The sequence below is a fragment of the Dendropsophus ebraccatus genome, chromosome 13, assembly GCF_027789765.1.
Source record: "Dendropsophus ebraccatus isolate aDenEbr1 chromosome 13, aDenEbr1.pat, whole genome shotgun sequence".
Classification (NCBI taxonomy): domain Eukaryota; kingdom Metazoa; phylum Chordata; class Amphibia; order Anura; family Hylidae; genus Dendropsophus; species Dendropsophus ebraccatus.
This window is the reverse complement of record NC_091466.1, coordinates 12,699,334-12,718,621: the sequence shown is the minus strand read 5'-3', so window position 1 is coordinate 12,718,621 and position 19,288 is coordinate 12,699,334. Positions and strand designations below refer to the sequence as shown.

The window sequence follows — 19,288 nt, the reverse complement described above, 5'->3', positions numbered from 1 at the left end:
AGTTCTGTGTTAGTAAAGTCTTCAGATGAGAAGGATTTAGGGGTAGTGATTTCTGAAACCTTGTAATGAGTCACCAATGAAGCCAGGCAGTAGGGAAAGCAAATCGTATGCTGGGCTGTATATATAATGGTATGCTGGGCTGTATATATAATGGTATGCTGGGCTGTATATATAATGGTATGCTGGGCTGTATATATAATGGTATGCTGGGCTGTATATATAATGGTATGCTGGGCTGTATAAATAATGGTATGCTGGGCTTTATTGCACGATGTATAACCAATAGGAAAAGGGAGACTGTGATCCTGCTGTATAGAGCTCTAGTAATATCACATCTGGAATACTGTGTCGAGTTCTGAAGACCTCACCTAAAAAAAATAGATATTATCAAAATAGATATTGATGAAATAGAACAGGTGCGAAGATGGGCAACAATACAAAAATGGTGGAAAGTTGGTCTTAAATATAAAACATGTAAAGATCTAAGGGAGCAGGGAGAGGGTTTAAAATACTCCTGTTATCTGAAACCATGTGAAGGCTATGCGAACGAGCGTCGACCTCGCTGATCAGTGCTTATTTGTTGCCTCCCACTGACCAATGTAAAACAGCCAATAATGTCCAAATCTTCCAAGGTAAATACATTTTTTTCCTTTCTTTTCTAGAGTTGTTCACGACTCCAAAAATAAAAGTGACACCACACCCAGTTATTGAGGGGGGTAACATGACCCTAACCTGTGGGACAAGTCTCCATCCTCATAGACACAATACACAACTGCAGGTTACTTTCTATAGAGAAGGACGGATTGTTCAGGGATCTGGTGTCAGTGATATCTATGGAGTCTACAATGTTCAGCTGGAGGATTCTGGGAAATATTCATGTGAAGTAGAAACTACAGATAGGAAAGTAAAGAAGAGAAGTGCAGAGCAAGTAATCCAGATAGAAGGTGAGTACGGACACTGGGTATGTATGATATACAGTATGTGAGGATTTTTTTTACGCAAAGAAGTGTAAATTCACCATATATTATATATGTCCTTCTCTCTCTTCTATGTTTAGAGCTAGTCGCTCATCCAACTATTACTGTCACCAATGACGTGTATGAAGGAGATCCCATGACCCTGACATGTAAAACAACTCTTAAGCCATCCACAAAGCCTACAGAAGTGCAATTTGCTTTCTGTAAAGATGGACGAACGGTTCAGGGATTCACATCATCCAATAAATATGAAGTTCAGGCCGCTCACCTGGAGGATTGTGGGAATTATACCTGTGAAGTAAAAACCAGAGAAACTACTAGAAGTTATGGGGTCTATATTCAGGTACAAGGTAGGTGCCAAAAATTCAATTAAAACCGTGAATTTGTACTTTATCTAAAATAGACACAAGCCTGGAGGACAGAAATGGCTGCACATTACACCCATGGTTGATACGAAAGCTTGTTCAGCTACATTAAAAACCAACATTAGAAGTTAGGATATAATTTGCTTGGTGGCCACCTTTTCAGACGGCGGTGCCTGAGGGTTTTGTGGGGGCCCCTTGGGGCTTGGTCCTGTGACAGAGGGGTTGCAGGGCCATTCTATGGCCTCCCTTCCCTGCTTGCGCTTGCTTTGCGGGGTTGGCGTTCGCTGACCAGCCCAGTGTCATTTAGCGAAGGTACTCATGTGTATTAGAAGATCTGCCCGTGGTACATGAGGCAATATGGTTTGATCAAATTATACAGTATACTGTAGCTGAACAAGCTTTCGTATCAACCATGGGTGCGATTTGCAGCCATTTTTATTCTTCAGGCTTTTGTATTTTATCTAAAATACAGATACCTACAAGAAGTCAGCCAACTTGGCTAATTCTAACGGAACTAAAAGGATCTGAAAAAATAATGTCAACAGTTTGTGATTAGAGATGTGAGCGAACTTTGAGCATGCTCGAGTCCATCCGAACCTGAACTTTCGGCATTTGATTAGCGGTGGCTGCTGAAGTTGGATAAAGCCCTAAGGCTATGTGGAAAACATGGATATAGTCATTGGCTGTAACCATATTTTCCAGACAACCTTAGAGCTTTATCCAACTTCAGCAGCCACCACTACTCAAATGTCGAACAATCGGGTTCGGATGGATTCGAGCATGCTCGAGGTTCGCTCATCTCTATTTGTGATATAAAATAGAATGAACATATGGATCTATTAAAGCTCCTTGTGTAGTTAAAAATGGGATCCACTGATATGCCTTAAATATATGCACCTATATATGACCCAATATGTCACACGAAGGTCCACATGCACATCTTATATATCAAACCAACAAAAAAGGAATGGGGAATACCCACCAACAAAAAGTGCAAGACCAAATATTTGAAATTGTATTAACTCTCTTTTATTAGAATGTATATAGAAACAAAAATTAACAAAACAGTATAAAATTGTTATACAGGAGCTGACTTATATCCAGATCCCTAAGGGAACAGGTGGCAGTAAATTGAGCTACACAGTAAACCTCAAAAATATAGGAAATATGTAAAGAACAAACAATTTACATGAAAGAAGCCCTGGGCATTGGGCATATATCACATCAAATAAGAATATATAGTAATGTACCCAGTATATACCAGACTAATGTCAGATGAATGACTAGCCCACAAACCTTGTCCTTAGTGCACCAACCACCAAACCACTCACCCGACGCGCATTTTGCGTGTTTGCTTTATCGAGTGGTCACCCTCGATAAAGCTAACATGCGAAACACGAAAGGCCCTTCTGCATGATTAAATAATAGTAAATTGTATTATAGGGTATTATTCAATAAACTCCAACAATTGGGGTGCTCCTCCATCGCAAATCAAGAACACATAATCTATGTTTCTCTGTCTCCCCAGTCCATGCTGAAAGTGGTGGGATAAATAAAGTACAGTGGGATTTGAATAGCCTCTGAGTTACGTGATTTAGACCTGGAAATTGGGGGAACTTACCAGAGGGCCACTGTCCAATATGTAGGGTACCCTGATGTAAAGGGGTCCAGGATCTTGGAATTACTTGTGATTTCTTGGAAGACCGGAGAAGAAAACCTGTACTTACAGTGAAGAAGAGTCCATCAAGCTGTACAGAGTACACAAAGAGGCACACCCAGGAGTTCAGGCCCCAGGAAGAACACTGGGCAGAGACAACCATTGGTTTTAGTCTTAGGACGTGACAAATTGCAGCGGGCACATCGGCGAAAAGCAAACATCTCCAACCACTGAATTGAGGTTGAAGCACTGCGGATTGCAGGACTTGAAGGATTGAAAATCTCAGTTGCCTTAGGCAGCAGTCACACCTCTTGTAGTTTAGCAGGTCATGGTTTGGCTGCTAGGAACACTGGAAATTGGAACAGAAGGACATCAGAAGTAGAGCAGCTCTGAATCAGACACTGACTGGAGGACCAGGCCAACTTATACTCGCTGACACTATATTACACTACCTATAGTTTCTATAGGTACTGTACACCTGATAGAATACCAGTTTATCACCACAGATACCAAGCTAACACATGCTCAATAATCCACAATTTTCAGACTGCCTATCTGCCACCTATTTAAAAGACTAATGGTTGACTTCAGGGAGATCAACCAAAACACGGCAGAGACACCATCACATGTTTCTCAACATCAGTGATTCTAGGAAAATTGCCCCCTGTGAAGATAAATTTGCAAAAATACTGTGGAGACACCATCACGTGTTTCTCAATGTCAGTGAGTTAGCCAGACCTTCTACCAAGAAGGAACAACCAAGCCAAGGAGGCTCTCCAGTCAACAAAACCAACGTCCAACAAGCCACAGTCAACAATGACATGACTTGGGAAATACCCAAGCAAGGTATCCATCCACAGACAGCTGTTTTGGGATTGTTTGTCCCTCATCAGTGTGGAGCAGGATCCTGGTTAGTAAAATAAAGTTCAGTCCGCTCACCAGGAGAATTCCGGGAACTATACCTGTGAAGTAAGAACCTCAGTGAGTACTACAACAAGAAGTTATGTGGTCTATATTCAGATACAAGGTAAGTGTCCAAAGTTTAACAAAACTGAGTTTGTACTTAATCTACAACAGAGATGCCTACAAGAAGTCAAGAGAAAAGTTACATGTTGTATTTTTCTTGAACAACATCATTTTTTACACCCAATAAACATATCTGTTGGCAGAGAATTTTGAAGACAATTTAAACCAGGATTTTTCCCATAGGAATATAATCGATTGTCTCCATTATTAGAGGAAACTGCTTTTTTTGTTAGTTACAAGACTAACTATCACTGTAAGATACAGATAACTAGTTTTCTCTCTAGGTACCTTACATCAGAAAATTACCAAGTTAGCACACACTCAATAGTCCACAGTGTTCATAAGTATGCTGGGCTGTATATATATATATATATATAATGGTATGCTGGGCTGTACAGCTAGAGGTATAACCAGTAGGAAGAAGGAGATTGTGATCCAGCTTTATAGAGCTCTAGTGACATCACATCTGGAATACTGTGACCAGTTCTGGAGACCTCACCTACAGAGATATTGATAAAATAGAACGGGTCCAAAGACGGGCTACAAAAATGTCAAAGGGTGTGAATCATAAAAAACGTAGGGATTGAACCTGTATAGTCTGAAGGAAAAAAGATAACATGGCACATGATAGAGACCTTTATATATGTTAAAAGACTAAAAAGGGTTCAGGAGAGAAGTCATTTTAATAAAAAAAAAAAAAAAAAACTGATCACAAGAACAAGAAGACACAATCTGAGGTTAGTTGGGAAAAAGATCAGAAGCATTGAGAGAAGACATTACTATAGTAGAAGCTTGGAACAAGCTTTTAGCAAATGTGGTTGGTAAATCTACAATAACAGAATGTAAACCTGCCTGAGATATACATATATCTATCCTAAGATAATAAGAAGAGAAATTCTAAAAGGGCAGACTAGATGGACCCAGAGGTCTTTTTCTGCCGACAATCTTCTATGTTTCTATAAGATTTCCTCTTCACAAATTGGCAGCATTCCCTCTATGTCTAGTATTGACAAAACACCACCGATAACTTGTAGGGGATGAAGCATGACTCTTGTCTATATATATATATATATATATATATATATATATATATATATATATATATATATATATATATATATATACATAGTTCTATTAATATACTTGCAATATAATCATCTCCGTCCATGATCACAATCACATTATCCTTGTTGGCTGGTTTGGAAACCAGATCATGGTCATGGACAAGGTCCATCATCCCATCATATCTCGATATGATACATTCAGACACAACGAATCACTGATATGATGCATAGAGTTTAGCTGTTCAGCATCCTTCTTAACTAAATTTATAAAGGTCTCTATAGGGGGAAATCCAGTGGTTGACAATCACTGTCTTTCTCAACATCCAAATCCTTCAAGTTTTTTTTTCTTCCCAGCCCAACTGCACAAACTCCCATTGGGTCATGTAAATGAAAAGTTAAAGTCTATATCCTTTAAGCTCTATACAACACTGGTTTTCTTTGGAGATGAGTGAAGCAAATGCAGGGAAGCTGGATTCATAGTGAATGTAGCAAAAAAATTCCCTTAATTGACAAAGCAAACTTTTGCTAACGTCATTAACAAAATTTGTTTAAAAAAAAACGTTTGCTCCCCTGGTGTCCTCTTCCAGTGTCTTCAGCCTCCTCCAGCCCGTTTAGGTAATCACTGACTAAGGGACAGCGCCGAGACCAGTGGGACACTCAAGACACAGGAATGACAGTCCATTCAGCCATGTTGCTGTCCCTCAGTCAGTCATTACCCGAGAGAGTGGGAGGCAGCCGAAGACACAGAAAAGAGGACAAGTACAAATTCGTTAAGGTTCGGTTCATGAACCGAATTTTGAAAAGATTTGCTCATCTCTAGTTTTCTTTCTTTTCTAGAGCTGTTCACGACTCCAAAAATAAAAGTGAACCCACAACCAGTTTTCAAGAAAGCCAACATGGTCCTAAAATGTGTGACAAGTCTCCATCCTCCCAGACGCAATACACAGCTGTGGGTTACTTTCTTTAGACAAGGACGGATTGTTCAGGGATCTGGTGTCAGGGATATTTTTGAAGTCCACAATGTTCAGCTGGAGGATTCTGGGAAATATTCATGTGAAATGGAAACTACAGATGGGAGAGTAAGGAAAAAAAGTGCAGAGCAAGTAATCAAAATAGAGGGTGAGTATGGACACTGGTTGAATATTCGACAAATTTTAATTTCTACCTGGTGACGTGTGAGATCACTTCACGTGATATATTTTCTTCTTTCTCTTCTATGTTTAGAGCCATTCTCGCAGCCAAGTATTGTTGTGACCAGTGACGTGTATGAAGGAGATCCCATGACCCTGACATGTAACACGGCTCTTAGTCCATACATAAAGCCTACAGAAGTGCAGTTTGCTTTCTACAGAGATGGACGGACGCTTCAGGAATTCACATCATATAATAAATATGAAGTTTATTCTGCTTTCCTGGAAGATTCTGGGTATTATACCTGTGAAGTAAGAACCTCAACAGCAACAACTACAACAAGTAATAGAGTCTATATTCAGATACAAAGTAGGTATATAAAAAAAATTAAAACTTGTAAATTTGTTGTTATAAATCTTTCGGTACTCTCAGTCAGGGAAGAGATGGGAAAGGCGCAGATAGTGGACCCTGCACTTGTCCCTGTCCACTGTCCCTGCCTACTTGGCAATATCAGCCCTAGGTGGTTATGGACAACTGTAGGCAGTCCTTAAAGGGGTTGTCCGGCGATAAAAAATTATTCACAGAATAACACACATTACAAAGTTATACAACTTTGTAATGTATGTTATGTCTGTGAATGGCCCCCTTCCCCGTGTTTCCCCCCACCCACGCTAGACCCGGAAGTGTGGTGCATTATACTCACCGCATGTCGTGTCGTCCACGGTCTCCGATCGTCAGCAGTGACGTCTTCTTCGTGAGTCCGGCGGATCTTCCCGCGTGCCGGCAACCCTCTGCAGCGTCATCCGAAGCTCAGCCGCGATTGGCTGAGCATAACTCTGCTCAGCCAATCGCGGCTGAGCGGCTGATGACGCGGCCATGTCATCAGCTGCTCAGCCGCGATTGGCTGAGCACAGTTATGCTCAGCCAATCGCGGCTGAGCTTCGGATGACGCTGCAGAGGGCGGCCGGCACTCGGGAAGATCCGCCGGACTCACGAAGAAGACGTCACTGCTGACGATCGGAGACCGTGGTCGGCACGTGAGAGGTAATGTATAGCGCACCACACTTCCGGGTACACGGGTGGGGGTGGTGGGACACGGGGAAGGGGGCCAATCACAGACATAACATACATTACAAAGTTGTATAACTTTGTAATGTGTGTTATTCTGTGAATAATTTTTTATCGCCGGACAACCCCTTTAACTTAAATAGTGGAACGTTGAACGTAGGCAAGACAGACAGAGGAGGGTCAGGAAGGAAGGTCACAACCAGAGGACAGCAAAGGTACAAAATCGAAGGCAAATCGGATAGTTGGGTAACATAGCAAATGGTCAGGGCAAGCGGAAAGTCAGCATAGTCAGGGAACAGGTGCAGGGGGACGGATAAGCCACAAAGTAAATACAGGAAAATCACAGGGAATCTCTGAACTTGCTGGGAGTACTAGACTGAACAGCCAGAGTCTAATGCAATATATAGGAGACTAGGGAACCGGAGATGATTGGGCCAGCCCCCTGATCCCCTCTGCAGAACACATGGGCAACCAGAATATAACAGGCAGGAAAACCTAACAGTTAAAATGAACAGAAACAGTTTTAGCTGAAGGAGCTGAGCTCCCACTGGTGATGCAGATCCACATATAGTGTCCCCGGACATGGTCACAGTGGGAGATGGTGTATTATTTTGTTTTTCCCACTAGGTGTCAATACTGTTTTAATCTAACTCGATGCACAGCTAAAGGAGCAGAAGAGTAAACTATGTTTTGTACCATATGATGATTTCTGAACACTTATAGGTGCAGGTGCTTTTCCTCTTGTTCTGTCATATCCTTCTTTTTCCACACTCACACTGCCCCTACCACTCACATGAGGGTTTACCCCCTGTAGGAGAAGTTAGTTCCTGGTGGGAGGAAGTTAGTTAGTGGCTGTAGGTCCAAGTGAGAGGAGGTGTAAGGATCAGCTCAGCCACAGCGTTCTTTTGGCGAACCTTCAGACAACTATGCAGTGCTATGTTTTCCAAAGTGGAGAGAAGCCAAACAGGGAATCACCTTCTTCTGGTCACTCAAACTGTTCCGGCAGAGCACACTACTACATTGGGCAGGGCCCAACTCTTCTCCTTCTCCTTCTCTCTCTTTGCACCATGTTGATGCAAAGAAACTTTTTTTTTTGCTAACACACTGCACTCTAGCTTGTCTATTTTGCACCTGCACCTACCGACCGACCGACTTGATTTAACTTATTTTCTTTCGTGCTGGTGAGGCGCCAACTGTACGGTGTGGATCCAACACCACTCCAGGCTACCGTGGAGTATCCAAGTGACCCTACCACACTATTGTCCCAGCTGACCTGGCAGGTAAACCACCAATTCCCCCGCGCCTCACTGCACACAGCGTCCCTGGTTGCTAGGAATGCTGTCAGGTATCCGTGACATTCAGGCCAGGAGCAAGGTCCACAGTGCGCTCCCGGCAGTCTGAGGTGACGCTCCAGCGGCTGAAGAGGGTGTCACTGGATCGTGGCAAGATAAGGATCTAACATTTGTACTTTATCTAGGAAATCTAAACAATGATGGATCTCCAGTCGGTCACAATGGTCGATCAGGGCAGACAATCATCTAGTTGTACCGTATTTTCCGGACTATAAGCAGCACATAAAATGATATGATTTTCTCAAAAATCAAACGCGCGCCTTATAGTCCGGTGCACCCCGTATGTGGAATTATTGGGCGATTTCAGAATAAAGCATTCTCAGGTCCCCCTCATCACTATCCGAGTCGGTAGAAGCATCGCCACTGTCTCAAAGCCATAGCGTTAGCACACAACATAGAGATCAAGGACTTTCAAGGAGGTCCTTCATGGTGCTTTCGTTTTATGAAAAGGCACAATCTCTCTATCCGCACCAGAACTACTGTCTGCCAGCAACTGCCAAAGGATTATGAAGAGAAGCTGGCCATTTTCGGCACCTACTGCATAACTAAAATAAATGAAAAGAAAATACAACCAGAACACATAACAAATATGGATGAGGTTCCCCTCACTTTCGACATCCCCATACAACGTACTAGTGAGAAAACAGGGACCAGTACGGTATCTATATGTACCACAGGACACAAGAAGTCATCTCTCACTGTAGTTCTCGCCTGTCAGGCTAATGGCCAGTAACTACAACACATGGTCATTTTCAAGAGGAAGACTTTACCAAAAAAAAAAGTTTCCTGCTGGTGTCATCAACAAGGCTTATCCAAAGGGCTGGATAAAAGAGGAGAAGATGGGCTGCGGGAGGTCTACGTGAAGAGACCGGATGGCTTCTTTCACACATCCCCATCCCTATTGGTCTGTGACTCTATACGGTCTCACCTTGTTTTCATTAAATGTGAACCTAGACGCCGTAGCAATCCCTAACTGGTAATGCACCTTATAATCCGATGCGCCTTATGGTCTGAAAAATATGGTATATAAATCCTATAGTTCTGTATATCTCTAGCTCCCAACATGCTGTAATGGAAGAAAGAAACTTATTTTATTCTTCTTAAAAAATTAACTTAAACTTTTTTTCTTTTAGGCCGCAATGCCAATATGGGCTATACCCAGCAGAATATAATCCGCCTGACATTATCCGCATGTGTAATAATAGCTGCTGCACTACTTGTCTTCTATCATATAACATGGGTGAAGTCTATGGAGGCAGCAGACACCGCTACAGTATACTGACCGACTGGTCTACAAGACCCAACAGCATCATCCATCCATGTACATACAGCGGAGGATATACTGACATCTATATACCTGGCTACACGACCCAACAGCATCATCCATCCATGTACATACAGCGGAGGATATACTGACATCTATATACCTGGCTACAAGAGCCAACAGCATCATCCATCCATGTACATACAGCGGAGGATATACTGACATCTATATACCTGGCTACAAGACCCAGCAGCATCATCCATCCATGTACATACAGCGGAGGATATACTGACATCTATATACCTGGCTACAAGACCCAACAGCATCATCCATCCATGTACATACAGCGGAGGATATACTGACATCTATATACCTGGCTACAAGAGCCAACAGCATCATCCATCCATGTACATACAGCGGAGGATATACTGACATCTATATACCTGGCTACAAGAGCCAACAGCATCATCCATCCATGTACATACAGCGGAGGATATACTGATATCTATATACCTGGCTACAAGACCCAACAGCATCATCCATCCATGTATATACAGCGGAGGATATACTGTCATCTATATACCTGGCTACAAGACCCAACAGCATCATCCATCCATGTACATACAGCGGAGGATATACTGACATCTATATAGCTGGAGCCGCTGCCTGACACCTGTCCTTATACCAGATATGACTAAGCACACAATATACTACTGCTGGGCTAATGTCCTTATATTCTATCCACATGACCATGAGTATTTAACTTGATTTTGAGTAGAAGTAAAAGCTTTGAGGAAAGGATCTCCTCTTCTGTATATAATCATAGTGGCCGCACACACCCCATGGCTCTGTATATAGTCACACACCCCATGGCTCTGTATATAGTCACACACCCCATCCCTCTGTATATAGTCACACACCCCATCCCTCTGTATATAGTCACACACCCCATGTCTCTGTATATAGTCACACACCCCATGGCTCTGTATATAGTCACACACCCCATGGCTCTGTATATAGTCACACACCCCATGGCTCTGTATATAGTCACACACCCCATCCCTCTGTATATAGTCACACACCCCATCCCTCTGTATATAGTCACACACCCCATCCCTCTGTATATAGTCACACACCCCATCCCTCTGTATATAGTCACACACCCCATCCCTCTGTATATAGTCACACACCCCATCCCTCTGTATATAGTCACACACCCCATCCCTCTGTATATAGTCACACACCCCATCCCTCTGTATATAGTCACACACCCCATCACTCTGTATATAGTCACACACCCCATCCCTCTGTATATAGTCACACACCCCATGGCTCTGTATATAGTCACACACCCCATGGCTCTGTATATAGTCACACACCCCATGGCTCTGTATATAGTCACACACCCCATGGCTCTGTATATAGTCACACACCCCATCACTCTGTATTCTTATCAGATCCCTTCATGATTTTGTTATATATTATTACTGACAATAAAATGTCTCCATATGATAAGTTCTCTATGTGTTATTTCTCATCACACGGCTTCGCTCCTCAGCGAGAATACAGATGACATTGTGGATAATGATGAGCAACATCGGATTGAGAACTTTAAGCATTTGATTACCGCTCACTGGAGTAGTTGGATGCAGTACTAGGACTGAATCCTTGTTTTCTAGGACTCTGTATTGCTGCATCCAACTTCTCCAGGCAGCATGGCGAGCAAATAAAGAACATTCCAGTTCTGACAAGTCTGAATATTCAGCAAATTCGCTCATCATTAATTGAGGACACAAGATCCCAGATACAGGCTCCATTCTCTGATCTAACGTTCAGCGTTCACATTGAATACATATGAATAAGCATATAGGGTAAATATTATGTGCCGATTACTGGAGGACAAGGTGAATTTCCCATCATAACCCCAATAATATTGTAGTGTCCCAGTACAGGTGCCACTAAGTCTTATTCCACCTGTCCAAAGGTAACTCTGTCAGGTGATGGGTGACTCTGGGATGAAGGGTGCCTTTCAGCACCGTCACCACTTGGTGTCTCCCTCTCTCTAGTGTACGCACAGCTGAACGGTGCGGTATGTTGGTTTTTTTTGTCCAATCGCTGGTTCAGGTGCCTCACTCACTCTCCACCTACCACACTTGCACACCGCACCCCTTCTAGCACTTTTCCCACCAACAGGAAGTTAGTCCCGGTCACCTACTATTGTGGACAGTTAGTTGGTGGGAGGGGGCGCTTCTAGTGAGTAGTTGAAGTTGGAGAGAGACAGAAGTTTGTTGGAGTTTGTAAGAGAACTACAGAGAACGCAGTGCTAAACCAAAAGGTGGGGTAACTGTCACTTGGGTTCAACCTTGCCAACGCCGAGGATTCTTATATTAGTCAGGACAATCCAAAGCCCGTAAGCACTGCGGAATCTGATGGCGCTATACAAATAAATAGTATTATTATAAAGCCTGAATGTGTCTGCAGTGGAGCAAATAGCACAAGCTGAAGTACTCCATTGGATCTTGCTCAGCCTACACACGTAATCCTGAGAGGTTAGCCTCGCCCAGTTGCTCAAGCCTGGGGCTTGTACTATAAAACCTGACACTCACTGGACTTGTTTGGCAAAAGACAGTTTTTTTCTTCACCACTTACAGTATTCTCAACCGTGCGCATGAGAGTCTCCTTCTACACAAAGGGGGAGATTTATCAAAGGGTGTAAAATTTAGACTGGTGCAAACTACCCACAGCAACCAATCACAGCTCAGCTTTAGGCAGTGCTGAAAGGAAAGAGGAACTGTGATTGGTTGCTGTGGGCAGTTTGCACCAGTCTAAATTTTACACCCTTTGATAAATCTCCCCCATAGTCACTACATAACCATCCCGACTCCGCTACACTTCCTAACCTACTCAACTTAGTTATACTTCCTCACTTACTCTCTTCACTACAAGCACTCAAGCTAAAACATTCTCTGTTGTCCATCAAGAAAAATCACCCCAACATGTGCCTATTAGAGATGAGCGAACTGTTCGGACTTTTGGTCCCAAAGCAGTTCTCTCTCTCGTCATGCCTGCGATCCGGCCGCATAGTTGCGCTCCCGGGAATATGCGGCCAGCATATTCCAGGGAATCCATGGTGAATTCCCTGGAATATCCGGCGGTCCGCTCATCTCTAGTGCCTATAAGGAACTCAGCTCGGAGGATACAAACAATCTAAATACATTATAGTGTAACGCTGGGAGTGGTGGTTCCCCTGTGCCACCACTAGCGATGACGTAAGCCGCACCAGGGAGCGGAGTCTAAGGGGCCGCTGGTCTTCACCAGAGGCTGCCGCAAGGTAGGATGGATTTGCTGCGGCAGGCGATCCTCAGGTCGCTACCCCTGGCTTGGCTTGCTAGTGGTGGTGGCGAGGTGCAGCAGGAGACAAGTAGGCAGATAGGCTGGAACCGCTTGACAGGATACAAGAGCAGGATACACAGGCAGGAGTATACAGCTAGGATACACAGGCTGGATACAGGAGAGCTGGGAGTACACACTAAGGAAAGCATGCAAAGGCTCCAACACCTGTGGTGGGGCAGGGCTGCAATTTATAGGAGAGTCTCAGAGCAGAGCAGCAGTCAATTAAAGGCACAGTGACCCTTAAGTTACAGCAGAGCCCGCGCGCTCCCTAGGAGACAGGGACGCGCCCGTCGAGCTGACAGGGAGCTGGAGGAGGAGGCGCGGCGAGAGGTATGTTCATATATATGACATATAGGGCCATGAGCCCAGAGCTCACCCCAGCTGGTTCCCACTAAATATAAAATATAACTTTTATTGGCTTTCTACATTTAATCCCCCCCCCCCCGTCCTATCTGAATGACATAAAGTGCTAGGTAGAATGTCAGCCTAAAGTAGCTGCGGTCTACTAACTGACCGAATAGTTGGTTACATACAGTATTTGTTTTACTCTATCACAAGTAGGGGAGTGATATTAAATGACAACCGCATAGCCCCTCACCTAGCTTGACTCTAACACGGGTGTCATCAGGAGGAGGGCTTAGGCTTAGACCTTTTACTTATAGGTACCCTCAGTGATCTTACCAGGTCAATCTGTATAGTTAGCCCATCATGCGACCTGTATATCTCTCTGATCGCTTGCATCCAATCACTAGAGGTATCGTCAGACGCCATTCTACAACAACCAATGGCCGTCGTTCTTCCTTCGGCAATAGTCTTGATGACATGTGAAGGTACAGCCCACATCTGCACTTCACTCCCCAATCCTGTTCCTCCACTATCACTTCCCTGTTGATGCTTCCGGGTTGCCGATGTCTTTCATTCCTGTGAGTGCCGTGTAGATGTCATGTGATCCTGTTCTTGTGCCATTCCGTGTCCATTTGTCTTAATTCCAAGGAAACAGGGCTTCACGCATGCGTAGATGGAAAAAAAAAAAGGACTGTCACTATAGTCATCAGTAACGCTAAGCCTACTACATAGTATTCTACACTGTACAGAGGACACTAGATCTGCAAACTCACATCTATTCAATATCTGATCATGATTCTTAAGCCTATCACTTACAGATCTAAATACACACGGTACCTAAAGTGCTAATAAGATAAACTCGTTGAGTATCTCTACCCTGTATAGATGTTATGTGGTGTGTACTCGACCGGTCACCTGTTGAGTTGTTCCTGGTGACGCCACTTCTATGGTGGTTGGTCGGTGAAGTATAGCTCAGCCGGTCATGAAGTTGTCATGACGCCAGTGCTGACTCAGCACATCGGTGTGATGGTTTACCTGCTTGTTGAGTGTGGCTGGCTATACCCTTCCCCAATGGTCGGTAAACTGCCGGGTTGTGATGGGTCCCTTGGGCGCTTATCACAGTGGTCCGGAGTGGAGTTATGACTCACCCGGACTGTCAGTACCGCCACCCACAGAAAGGGGAAATGACCCAAGGACAGTGTAGCTTGTGTGTAGGTGCTGGTTAGAGATGAGCGAACCGGGTTTGGGTTCGAGTCGATCCGAACCTGAATGTTCGGTATTTGATTAGCTGGGGCTGCTGAACTTGGATAAAGCTCTAAGGTTGTCTGGAAAATATGGATACAGCCAATGACTATATCCATGTTTTCCACATAGCCTTAGGGCTTTATCCAAGTTCAGCAGCCACCGCTAATCAAATTCCGAAAGTTCGGGTTCGGATCGACTCGAGCATGCTCCAGGTTCACTCATCTCTAGTGCTGGTGCAATGATAACCCAGTAAAATTAACTTTTTTTTTTACTGACAGGTCTTCAGTGATACAGGTGAATAAGCTGATACGTGACTGATACAGACTTGCTTTCATTGGATCTGTACTGAGAATAGCTCAGGTACAAAGTAGAATAGCAGTGCTGACTTGGTTGCGTGCTGAGAATATAGAGAGAGTTCAAAAGAGTGGAGAGGAGTAGGTCATGAGAGTCCCAACCCAATGTAGTACTTTGCTCTGCCGGAACTTTAGAAGAATACTTGAAGAGAATACTTGTGCCCATGTATCGAACTTTGTTGCTATACCACCTTTTGCCCTGCAGTGTCGAGTTACTCGTCCTATCAGGGTGACACAAGCCCCAGTCCTAGTTACCTGAGTTGAGCGAAGTTTACAAGCATGTCCCAGTGTCACCTGAGCTGCGAGAGTATGTAGGTTCTTAGCTGCTTTGCGCTATTCAGATCAGTTCCTCTGCTTTAGGATACTGTCCTGCACTGTGTTAAGATGTTCACGGCGTGGGTTGGGGCGATCCCTGACTTGTCCACTCTTTAGGTGTCTAGCACTGCATCGTACGTAGAAGGGTTGCTTTAGAAGAGAAGGGATGCATGATCTGTGTGTCTTGCTCCTCAGAAAACACCTGAACTAAGTGTAGGTCTACATTTCCTCTCCCATGTGACAACTTCCTACAGGGTGTGTGCAACAGCTCCCGTGAGTGATGGCGTAGAGAGTGCGAGAAGAAAGGAGCATAGAGATAGGTAGAAGTAAAGAGTAACTCTCATTGCTGTACAGAATCATACAATACAGTAACCCTTCCATGACTACAGCTGTGCAATATATATACATGAATAGACATAATACTGACATCTAGTGGCAAACTTATACAACACGTCATCACCACTTCACTTTTGGAGGTACCAGACTTTTGCAAGGGGTGTTCTAAGCAGAAACACCCATGGTGGGAAACCACAGTTAAATTACACAGAACATTCTATTCATTCATTTACATCTGTTCATCTCACAGTGATCCTCGCAGTTTTTCTGAAAGGGACAGCTACCTACAGCACCCATCATGGATTCCACATGCGACCATTGCATGCTTCCTTTCTGCTCTTTAAGTGCATGAATGATGTTACTCTGGAGAAAGGGGGGATTAGAGTGTCCTCTTTTGACCAGAGGCTTAGTACTGCCTGTGGCCACAAGACTACTAGGCAGGGCTGGGAGCAAATGACACCTCTGGGAAAAACAGTGCAACACTATTTAACTGTAACACCTACAGTTACAGGGCCAGATGCAGCACTCTGTGGCCAGGTCGGCCCCGGTTCACCAAATGATAATGATGGCTCTGCTGTCTCCATCTAACAGCAGCTGGTGTCTTCTGAGACCACCATTTCAGTGGTTGCTGTAAAAATGAAGTGGAAAAAAATACTTACACACGTATCTACCCCAGTCTATGTCAGCCACTTTTGCATCTCCTTCCAGTCCTTATTCGTCCTTTCTTTTTGTACTTCCAAAATGGTTGGTCAAAGCACAGCTTGTCAGAAGAAGGCAAACAGAAAAAATGGCAAACAGAGGGGAAATGAGAGAGTCACATGAGGATCTAAGACTGGGGAGGGTAAGTATGAGTATTTTCAATCCTAGAGCAGCACCTGCAGAATATTAAAGAAAAAAAATAAAAAAAAATAAAAGAAAATCCTGGATTAACCCTTTAACTATTATAAAAAATCCTGGATTAACCCTTTAACTATTATAAAAAACATGGCTGATAAAAGTTTGATATTGGAAATAATAAGCTGACAATAAGCTGAAGTGAAGAGTAGGTGAAAGAGCAACTTAAGGTATATATATATATATATATATATATATATATATAGGGTCCGTGGAGCCTCAGTTGTGAGTCTCAAAACACGGTAATAGCCAGATATCCCTCTCTCTAGAGAAGGAAGCCCATTGCCAAGGGGTGCCTCCTAGTGGTGAGAACACTGATACATAGTGGTGAGAACCACCCTGATACATAGTCCCTCAGGTCCTCACTCAGTTGCGAGCATTGGGACCCGAAAAGGGAAACCGGGGTGGCTCCTATAAGTCAAAGCCTAACTCTGTTGCGAGTGTAACGACATAAGACAAGGGTTACCAAGGCTAGGCATCCATCCACAGACAGCTGTTTCGGGGTATTTGCCCCTCACCCGTGTGGAGCAGGATTCTTGCTACCAGGGGCAATGAAAAATAGACCAACAAAACACAGCAATCACTGAGCTGACGAGGGGCAAATACCCTGAAACAGCTGTCTGTGGATGGATAACTGGCCTTGGTAACCCTTGTCTTATGTCGTTACACTCGCAACGGAGTTACACTTTGACTTATAGAAGTCACCCTGGTGTTTTTCCTATTAAGGTCCTAATGCTAGCAACAGAGTGAGGACCTGAGGGACTACGTATCAGTGTGGTTTGGTGATCTCTCTACTGGAAGGCACCCCTTGGCAACAGGCTTCCTTCTCTGGAGAGAGGGATATCTGGCTATTCCCGTGTTTTGAAACTTGCAACTGAAGCTCCACGGACCCCGTCTTTGCATATTCAAATTTTGTAGGGGGCAATCAGTGGAAACTCTTAAATGAGTACTCCATTGGATTTCTTTCACTGGCCTTCCTGAGCTCAGTGATTGTTGTGTTTTGTTGATATATATATATATATATATATATATATATATATATATATATATGTATATTAGGGATGAGCAAACCGAACTGTTACGAACCAGTTTCGTTACCAACTTCTTTACACTGCTTTGTATTTACATTTTTCATAGTTCAGCAAATCAAATGAACCCCACCCCACGCCTTATGGACCTCATTGTGCTCAGTGGGGCCCAGTTATGCTGGAACAGAAAAGGGATGAACCCAAACTGTTCAAACAAAATTAGAAATGACGACTGTTGACAATGCCTTGTTGCATTACCTATCACTTGATATCAATTATCTCTCTTCCACCAAACATTACAGCTGGCGCAGTGCAGTCAGGGAGATAACCTTAGATGCCATCCTGCCAGTCACAAAACCCATATTAATTCATCAGATGACAGATAGACAGAACACATACTGCTCCGGCTCATTGTGCTTGGTGGTGTAAGGCTTGCATACAGCTGCTTGGCCATTGGAACCCTGCTTTCCTGTGTGTTAGGATTGTATGTGTGCTATATACTCATGTATTGCAGCAGGGGCATAGCTAGGATTCATAGGACCCCATAGCAAAAAAAACTGTATATCAGTGACTGGCAAAGCAGAAAGCCAATGTCTGCTTGTTCTGTCCATCCACTGTATTTAACTCTGTATTAGGAGCCTCATAGTTATATACATAGGTGCAGGAGCAGACTACCTTCTGCTTTACCCCTTATTTACTGCAGTGTGTAAGTAAATGTGTTCTCTTACATGCTGCAACATAAAAAAGGGTTAATACAGAAGACAACTAGCTCTCTGCTTCACTACTCCTGGACTGCAGGAGCTCAGAGAACAGAGGTAAGAGGTTCTCAGAGCAGTGAAGCAGAGAGCTAATTGTCTTGAGCTTATTAATCCTTTTTGTGTTGCAGCATGTAAGAGAACACCAGGTCACTTACACACATAAGGGGTTAAGCAAAAGGACACAGGAGGCTCTTATCTTCCCTGTGCATCCCCAGACCCCCTCCCTCCATGGGGCCCCATAGCAACTGCCCTCCCTGCCCCTATGGTAGCTACGCCACTGTATTGCAGTATGTGTGATATATACTCATGTATTGCTGTATGTGTGCTATATACTCATGTATTGCAGTATATGTGCTAAATACTCATGTATTGCAGTATGTGTGCTATATACTCATGTACGGCAGTATGTGTTCTATATACTCATGTACTGCAGTATGTGTGCTATATACTCAGGTATTGCACCATGTGTGCTACATACTCATTGTATTGCAGTATGTGTGTTGTATACTCATGTATTGCAGCATGTGCGCTATATACTCATGTACTGCAGTATGTCTGTTATATACTCATGTATTGCAGTATGTGTGCTATATACTCATGTACTGCAGTATGTCTGTTATATACTCATGTATTGCAGTATGTGTGCTATATACTCATGTACTGCAGTATGTGTGCTATATACTCATGTATTGCAGTATGTGTGCTATATACTCATGT

General features: G+C 43.6%; 1 protein-coding gene across 1 annotated transcript; it reads left to right on the top strand.

The window, feature by feature from the left end:
- The first annotated feature begins 424 nt into the window (after positions 1 to 424).
- Positions 425 to 9,933, top strand: LOC138770421 (Fc receptor-like protein 6). Its single transcript, XM_069949525.1, has 6 exons — positions 425 to 452; positions 663 to 944; positions 1,058 to 1,327; positions 5,927 to 6,208; positions 6,314 to 6,589; positions 9,774 to 9,933. Exons 1-6 carry the CDS (start codon positions 425 to 427, stop codon positions 9,920 to 9,922), a joined length of 1,287 nt encoding a protein of 428 aa, XP_069805626.1. The 3' UTR covers positions 9,923 to 9,933.
- The last annotated feature ends 9,355 nt before the right edge of the window (positions 9,934 to 19,288 follow it).